The 8454-nt window shown below is 45.0% G+C and overlaps 2 protein-coding genes across 10 annotated transcripts in view; one reads left to right on the top strand and one right to left on the bottom strand.

The window, feature by feature from the left end:
• The window catches only part of Fam219a (family with sequence similarity 219 member A), a 57688-nt gene extending 55060 nt beyond the window's left edge, over positions 1-2628 (bottom strand). For 3 of the 8 annotated variants that reach the window (XR_009226422.1, XR_009226423.1, XM_046457357.2), the window contains exon 1: positions 2211-2621. Coding sequence is in view for 6 of the 8 variants with exons in the window: in XM_046457357.2 (XP_046313313.1) it covers positions 2211-2270 (60 nt within the window). In the remaining 2 variants the exon portion in view is untranslated. Of the gene's footprint in view, positions 1-2210 lie in introns of all 8 variants that reach the window. The other 5 variants (XM_046457358.2, XM_046457363.2, XM_046457361.2 and 2 more) reach the window with 5 other exon arrangements.
• Positions 2629-2852: 224 nt separating this feature from the next.
• Positions 2853-8454, top strand: part of Dnai1 (dynein axonemal intermediate chain 1) — a 62312-nt gene continuing 56710 nt past the window's right edge. For both annotated transcript variants that reach the window (XM_058578092.1, XM_046457490.2), the window contains exon 1: positions 2853-3067. In XM_058578092.1, the coding sequence (XP_058434075.1) occupies positions 3041-3067 (27 nt within the window). In that variant the 5' untranslated portion in view covers positions 2853-3040. The remainder of the gene's footprint in view (positions 3068-8454) is intronic.

The raw sequence follows: 8454 nt of genomic DNA, 5'->3' as shown, positions 1-8454 counted from the left end.
AAGCGGTAGAGTGCTCGCCTGGCATGCGTGCGGCCCGGGTTCGATCCTCAGTACCACATACAAACAAAGATGTCCACCGAAAAAACTAAAAAATAAATATTAAAAAAAAATTCTCTCTCTCTCTTTTTTTTTTTAAAAAAAAAAAAAGAACTTCAGGCACTAGGCAGAGCGGCACACACCTATGATCCCAGAGACTCAGGAGGCTGAGGCAAGAGGATCACAAGTTTGAGGACAGCCTCAGCAACACAGTGAGACCCTGTCTTAAAAAAAAAAAAAAAAGGACTGGGGATGTAACTGTGGTAAAGCACCCCTGGGTTTGATCCCTAGTACCTAAAAACCAACAAACAGCAACAAATCTCAGTCAATAACAGAGGCACAAAGGACAACTGAGAGATTCTGGTGGCCTTATTCCTTCTTCTCCTTCCTTGTACAGTTACTATCTTCCTTCTCAGGAACCCCAAATGGAAGACAAGAACCAACTCATTGCTTCCTTCTCCTGATTTACTTGAACATCCCGCTTTCATTCTACCTCCCTTTTGTTTCTTGGTTAAAACCTTAGAGCTGGAAGGGTAATCTAGTCTGACAAGCAAGAATGGTTGGATAGAGAACCTATCAAGGAAAAATTTCCTAAACCAATCCAAAGTTCTTCAAGTTCATGATACAAACTCCCTCCTTTTCTGGCTCCAACATAATTCACTAGTGGCATCAGGCTACAAAAATGTCCTGCACCATCTCTTTACTTTCCTTAGTTTAAAATTGTACACTTCTATAAAGCTTCTCTGTTTTGGCATCTAGAACTGTCTAAGTCATCACAAAAGGGGGGAAAAGTCACTTATTTTCATTCACATTCAGTCATTTGGTGGCCACTAATAATTCTCTCTACCATCCCCCAAAAAGGCATGGCACAAAGGTGGTCAAGGGTCCCTGCCAAGGCCCACCTTGTCTATTGATAATGGGCAGGTTACTTGCCTAGGAAGCCATAAAATACATTCATCAGCCAGAGGGCTACCTGCTCAAGGGCAGAACCTGTTCCTAGCCACCAGAGGAGGAGTCTTAGGGAGGCCCAGAGCTTCAGGACTTGGAGAGCTCAGCTCAGCTCCAGCAGAGAGCAAAGAATAGGGCACCCACATCTTCAGGTTTCTGGCTTGCCCTGCCTCCTTCCATCTCATGATGGCTTGGGCTCCAACGGGAGAAAACCAACAAGGCCTAAGAGCTCTCTCCCTTCCCCTCTCTCTAGACCGGCTGACTAGGCCTCTGCGCTTGCTATTCGGTAGCCGGACAGAGAGGTCAGTCCGCTAGATTCCAGGGCAATGGCCATCAGGCATGGTCTCCTTTAGGCCTGGCCTTCATAAACCCGCGTCACCCGCCCCTTCAATCCCTTCGGCGCCGGCAGCGATGACATCATTTCTCCCTGACTCCGGGACCACGAACCGGCGGCAGGATCCGCTCCCAGCAAAGACTCCAAGCACGTAGGCCTAAGATGACTGGGGCTCTTGCAAACCAGTGGGCACAAACCGCTTCAGCGCGGCCCCACCTTCTCTCCCATCGGTACCAGAGCGCTATCTTCAGTACCCTTGATCTCGATCTCGCCGCCGCACACTCTCCTTCCTGGTTCCGATCCCCCAGCCTGGCCTGCCTGCGCTCTTCTCAGGAAAAGAACTGATTTCCCAGGTCCTGCACCGACTCCCTGCCCCCACCGGTCCCAGACCGTGGCTCAGCGTTCCTAACCTCATCCAGCGGACGGGCGGGCAGGCCCCTCCTCTTCTAAAAGCCTAGTCCCAGTCTCTCTTAGCTTGACAGCTCCCTCCCCCTCTCTGAGCATCACAGGCCTCTAGGGCTAAGGGCCTATCCACCTTCAATCTCAGCCCCCTGGGCCTAGCGCCTGCGGTGCTCCATGACAGCTCCCTTGCTATCTTCCTCTATGGGCCTCCAATAGCGGTGTGCACCATTGTGCCCTGCTTGGTTCCATCCGACGGCGTTCCGCCTCCGCCGAGGTTGCCCTCCACCCGTACAGGTCCCTTCGCTCTCACACCCTGCGTGTTCTCCCGTTTTCTTGTCCTGTAAGTCTCCCTCCAGCGGCAATGCGTTTCCAGGGCCCTTTGCCCTATTTAATGACTCCCCTCAGAACAATCCCCACGGACTGATTCCCTTCCACCCCCTCAGGTGGCGCCTCCTCCCGGCCCTGGCCTGCTCGCTGCCCGCCCCCTCACCAGCGGTTGCATCTCCGAGTGCGCGGTGGGCACCTGGAACCGGTCGATCTCCTCCATCATGGTGCCGGCTGGCGAGCTGGCCAGGGACCGGGCGCGGCCAGGGATGCCGACGGGACCGCGCGGGGCGGCGGCCCCAGGAGCCCGGCGGGTAGTGCAGACTAGGCCGCCCCGGATGAGTCGGGCGGGCAGGCGGCCAGGTGGATAGAAGGGTGGACAGTGAGAGAGAGGTTCGTGGGCGGGCTGAGGCAGGCGTGGCTCGGTGGGCTTGTCTAGCGCTACCGCGGCTGTGGCCCCACAGAGCCTCAAGTCTGGCCTCTCCTCCTCCTCCGCCGCCGCCTCCTGTCAGCAGCTCAGCCACTGCGGTGACTCGGCAACTCCACTTCCGGGTCCGGGACACCGCCCGGATCCTACATTATTCATGAGGAGGCGGTGTCTGGGCGCCCTAGCCCTCCCACATGCGGGAGTTCCGAATGCGCCAGGCCTCCCTAAGTATTATTCCTGAGAGGGCGGAGCTTAGTGGAGCCGGAGGATCCCCGCTTGCCCGGCCCCGCCTTCTCTCCGTACCGGGAGGGGGCGCCAGCGGCGCCTGCGCCTTAGCTGCCGGTCGGTTGCTGGGTAACCGCGTCAGGGAGGAGCCTATTTTATCCTACAAGGACTCGGGTACTCACGACGATAGCTGTCCCCAAAGAAACCCTGCAACTAGTAATTGAAGTGGAAGAAAGTTAGGATTTCCTGTGTGTGGTCAAGGAGACGGACAAATTTTATGTTCTTAGGCGAGAAAGCGTTTAGTAGACTTTCCAGGGCTTGAGGTGCTTCTTACTTCTGCGGAGATGCCCCCGAAACAGCCTCGTAAATCGGTAATGCATATCATGACCTGCTCTCTCCTGATGGCCTCTGACCTTTGCCGTCAGTGACCTGATGCTACCTCTTCCACCGATCTTTAATCTTCTTTCATCTGTTGACCCTTAACCTTTTCTCGCTGGTGACTCCTGGCCTGTACTCTCAAAGACCTCTGACTTTGTCCTGTTCTCTCTCACTAATCCTGTTCTCCTTTCCTAACCACCCCCCTCAAAAGCTGTTTTTTACCTCTTTCTTACCTGTCTCCCTCACCATTCTGATCTCACCCCACTCATTGCACATACTCATCTTGTCCAGTCTGCCCTACTTGGCACTCTTACCTCCACTTCCACCAATCCCTTCCTCATTGCCCCACACTTTTGTCCCAAAAGAATTATTTGGCCAACTCTGCTGAGTTCCCAGCACTGGGATAGGTGGGGACACAGACCTTGCTATGAGGGAGTCCACAGAGGGGATGAAAGAGACATGGAACAAGAGACTCAGAATATTATACACAGGAGTTTGGCTTAGATTTTCTGTGCTAAAAGACTTGTGAGGAGGGAGAGGTCAAACAGAGAGAAGGAGGAGGCCCTTTTCCCATCCCTGCTCCCACACCACCCTTTGCACATGTCTTTCTTCCCTATGAGTCTGGTCTGCTCCAGTAACTCATTCAACCCATGTAGACATTATGTCCTTGTTCCCACTTGGCCAGATGTCATCTCTTCTCACAGGAAAATTGAGTCACCTCTCCCCTTAGCCTGAGCAGAGGATTCTTTCTTTTTTTCCCAGCATTACCACAGAAGATAAGTAGTTCTGGCTTCTCCAAGAACCCTCTGAGGTATAAAGGACGCATTCACTCATTCCTTAAGAAATTACTTTTCTAAAGCCTTTAGGATTTACCACTCTGAGGCTAACATGCAGCTCCAGCGCTGTAAAGCAGAACTTCTATTAATTTATTCTAAATTTACTACTCTGAAGCCCAGGTATATTGAGGTTTGAAGAGTAAATCTGTGTGTGTCCATGCTATTTATGATTTTATATATTTTTATATGGCTGCTTGTATATAATGTTGACTCCTCTGCTGTTTTTTAAAATATATATTTTTTAGTTTTAGATGGATACAATACCTTTATTTATTTATTTTTATGTGGTGCTGAGGATCGGACCCAGTGCCTCATATATGCAAGGCAAGTGCTCTGCCACTGAGCCCCAATCCCAGCCCGACTCCTCTGCTTTTACATGGCCTTCTGTGGCAGATGACCTATCTTTCTTAGATCTCTGTAGCCATGGAAGGTAACTATTGGGCTGTGCCCTAGTTTTATGTTGAGGTTGAGCTGTGCTTTGAAGCTCATGTACTGTGCTTGGGCCATATGATCCCTTATTTATAGGTAGTTTGTTTTTAACTTGACATTATTGAGTTCTGGTTACATACAATAAAATGAACCATGTTAGTTTGACATGTTTCAAGTTTTGACAAAGTTATAATATATGAATTACCAGTCAAGATGGAGAATATTTCTTCTATTCCTAGAAGTTCCGTGTACTTCATCCCAGTTAGTTCTCTTTAACCTCTTTATCCAGGTAACCATTGATTGGCTTTCTGTCACCATAGATTAATTTTTCCTTGCAACTTGCAGTTTGAACAAGCTTGGGGACAGGTTTCTCCAGCCCATTAGAGGAGACATTAGAGACTAGTTACATTGAGAGAGCAGAGAGAAGTGATAGCAGATAAAAAGAGAAACCTGATGGGGCTGGAGTTGTGGCTCAGTGGTAGAGTGCTTGCCTAGCATGCATAAGGCGCTAGGTTCGATCCTCAGTACCACATTAAAAAAAATAATAATAATGTGTCCACCTAAAACTAAAAGAGAAAATACTTAAATAAATAAATATTTTTTTAAAAAAAGAGAAACCTGGATCAATGGGCCCTGCACATACCATTTAAGGAAAAGTTATTTAGTACAATATAAGTATTGATGAGTAGAGTGTAAGAAAAGGCTAGATTATGGTTCATTGTATTTATCACCATCATGATCCAGTGAAGCCTAATTTGGGTCAGTGCTGATTGTGGAACAAAGTGGAGATGTTTGAGATATTGTCCCTATCTCCTTGGAACTCAGTACCATGGAGGTGACAGAACATGACAGACAAAATATGGAAGGATGAGATCCCTGAAACTGAAAGGGAAGGTGGAGCAGCAGAAAGGCTTCAGGGAGGAGGCAAGTTGGACTTGGATGTCTGCAGTGAAATGGGAAAGTCAGGACTGGTTTGTTGGGGGACAGAGTGGATTTAAACTCTATTTGTTAATGTCACTCTACTGATCAGACCTTTTAGTGGCTCCCTGTTACTTTCAGGATAAAGTCCCAACAGTTGAACTAACTTGTATGGCCTATAAGGCCCTTTATGGTCTGGCCATTACTACTCATCCTACTTCAGACCTTACCATTACTCTGTAAAAATTCCACAACCCAGATACTGAACTGCCCTCACTGCCTTTAAAATAATATCTATACTCTTTTTTCCTTCTAGGCATTTAAAACTGCTGTTTCTACTGCCTGCCTTGTATAATCTTTTCTGTCACCCCATCTTGTCCCAAATCTTCCCTTCATCTCCTGTTCATCCTTCAGGTCTCGCTTGGCCCTCAAATTCTCCTCCAAGAGATTAATTCTTTTTTCTGGAGACAGGTTAGAGTGTCATGGCACCTATCTGTCATGGCAAATATCATGTATCTTCTTGTTCATTGTTGATTCCCCTGTACCTAGCACAATGCAAGGAATATATTAAATTCTGGGGAAATTAGTTTAACTTGAATTCTGAATGCATGAGCTGTTTTTTGGAAATTTTCATTGGGGTATTTTTGAAGGATAGGAGTGAGTGAGCCTGGGATGGGGAATAATAATAAGGGAGAAACTAGTAGGAAGTGATAACAAGGAAACACACTGTATAAGCATATTTTTTCAGGGTTTATATTTGTATTGCCTTTGTAGTAGATCTACGAATGATTCAAATTTGAATTTCATGTATCCCTGGCTTAAGAGCTGGGCATTGAAGACAAGAGGTTAAAAATATTCATGATGTAAATATTCATTTCATTTAATAATTTATAGAGTACCTACTCTGTGCCAGATACTGTTTTAGGTATGGTGACATGGTAAGAAACAAAACAAATAAAATTCTCTGCTTGTGGGACATGGTGGTGCATACCCATAATCCTAGCTCTCAGGAGGATCATAAGTTTGAGGCCAGTTTGCACAATTTAGCAAGACTGTATCTCAAAATAAAAAATAGCAAAGAGCTGGGGATATAACTCAATGGTAGAGCGCTTGCTTAGCATGCATGAGGACCTAGGTTTAATTCCCAAGACTGAAAAAAAAAAATCCTTGCTATCATGGAGCTTATCTTTTAATTGGAAGTAAATTGTTGGTAAATAAATAATACAATAGTATATCAAATGATGTTAAGTGCCAAGGAGAAAAATAAACCAGGGAAGTATAATAGGAAGTTCAGGGAATGAGAATAATTTAAATAGGGTTGTCAAAGAAGTCTTCACAGATATGATATTTGAGCATAGACCTGAAGGAAACGAAAGAAAGAGTTAGGTATGTGATATCGGGATGTGGGTGGGGTGCATTCCAGACAGATGGCATAGGAAGTGTAAAGTTCCTGAGGTGGAAGCCTATTACACATGCTCTGGATCATCAGGGAAGGGAGGGGGAACATGGCAGAAGATAAGGTCAGAGAGGTACATCCCTCTACTCCACAGAGTTAATCAAATAATCCATGGCATATTAAATTGGTCATGATGGAGCTCCATGAATCATAATTTGGAATTAAAATGCATGAATGTCAGGCACCATAAACCATGACCAGCTCAAAACATCACTGGTAATGCCCCAATAACAAAGTGTCCTTCCTGAAAATTGCGAGAATGCCAACTGGCTGCATGTGTACATGTGCAAGAGGAGCTTTGCAGCATTGCCAAACATTGCCTGGCAGCCTGACTTCTTAGTAGAAAACCAAATTAGAGTCTTCTGTGAACTCCAGTTAAAAGCTAATTTTAGTTTATGACTAACAAATTTTAGTACCCCTTTATAACTCAGTTGGTTACCATAAAAAAAATCAAAGTCTGGAATTTTGTATTATTTGCCTATAAAAAAAAAGAAAAACTTGCATTTTAGATCATTTTGTGGACTCCCTAGAGGCTCTTTTAGGACACAACTTTTAGAAATATCCATCTAGATGAAGAGTTACTAGGATGGGGTAAGGGGCAGGATTGGGTACAAGGCTAAAAGAGAATCTTGGATAATTCAGAAATTTTGAGTCTGGTAATGGGGCCTAGAATCCATAGAAGGAAGGATAGGAAATGAACAGAATCTAGGGGAAGTTAATGTGTTTCTTTATGTCCAAAGTAAGATCTCTATGATTCTTCACCTCATTGTCAACCTAACACATATCTTTCTCAAGTCCTAAGTAGGATCTTTCTCCCCTTTACCTCTTAAATATCTCTCAAATTAAATCACTGCTACCTCCCTGACCCAACCTATAATCCTCTCTCACTTAAAAACTATAAAAACCTTGGAAATGGTCTTTTCCTCAGCCACTCATGACTTTTCCAATCTGTCCTCTACACTGCATCAAGAATGATCTTTTCAGGGCTGGGGTTGTAACTCAGCAGTAGAGTGCACCACATAAAAATAAATAAATAAATAAAGAGATTGTGTCCATCTATAAAAAATATTTTTAATAAAGAATGATCTTGGGGCTGGGGTTGTGGCTCAGCGTTAGAGCGCTTGCCTAACACATGTGAGGCCCTAGGTTCGATCCTCATAAAAATAAATAAAAAATAAAGGTACAATACCTTTGTGTCCAACTACAACTAAAAAAAAATAAATAAATATTTAAAAAAGAATGATCTTTTCAAATTGCCAGTCGGATTATGCTATCCCCCATTCAGAATCCTTCCATGACTTCTAATATCTCTTAGGATAGGATCCAGATATTTCAAAAACCCTGCAGGGACCTTCATGGGCTGAAGCCTGCATGATCTATTCTGTGCATATTTTTAGTACTTGGTACATGCCAGGTACTTGAATAATAATGGCAGAAGGCTCTTGTGCTTATCTCTGAACTTTAATTTGTACTATCCTTCCCCCATTATTACTGTACTTCATTTCTACGCGCTGTTTCCTTTTTCTAGAACATCTTCATACCCTCCCTCACAAATGTACTCACTCATAAATTTTAGTCCTGACATCAATCACCACAACTGGTTCCCATGTCATCTGCCTTGTTATTGAAGGCAGGGTTGAGGTTCCTCTGTTACATAATCTCACTGCTTTATGTTCCTTTTTTTTCATATCATGCATTATGGTTTGTAATTATTTAGTTATTTGTGTAATTATTTGATTAT

Source organism: Marmota monax, unplaced genomic scaffold, assembly GCF_021218885.2.
Source record: "Marmota monax isolate L192 unplaced genomic scaffold, Marmota_monax_Labrador192_F-V1.1 WCK01_AAM20220418_F8-fsc00069, whole genome shotgun sequence".
In the NCBI taxonomy this organism is placed as follows: Eukaryota; Metazoa; Chordata; class Mammalia; order Rodentia; family Sciuridae; genus Marmota; species Marmota monax.
The sequence above is the reverse complement of the archived record's forward strand: the minus strand, read 5'-3'. Positions and strand labels throughout refer to the sequence as shown.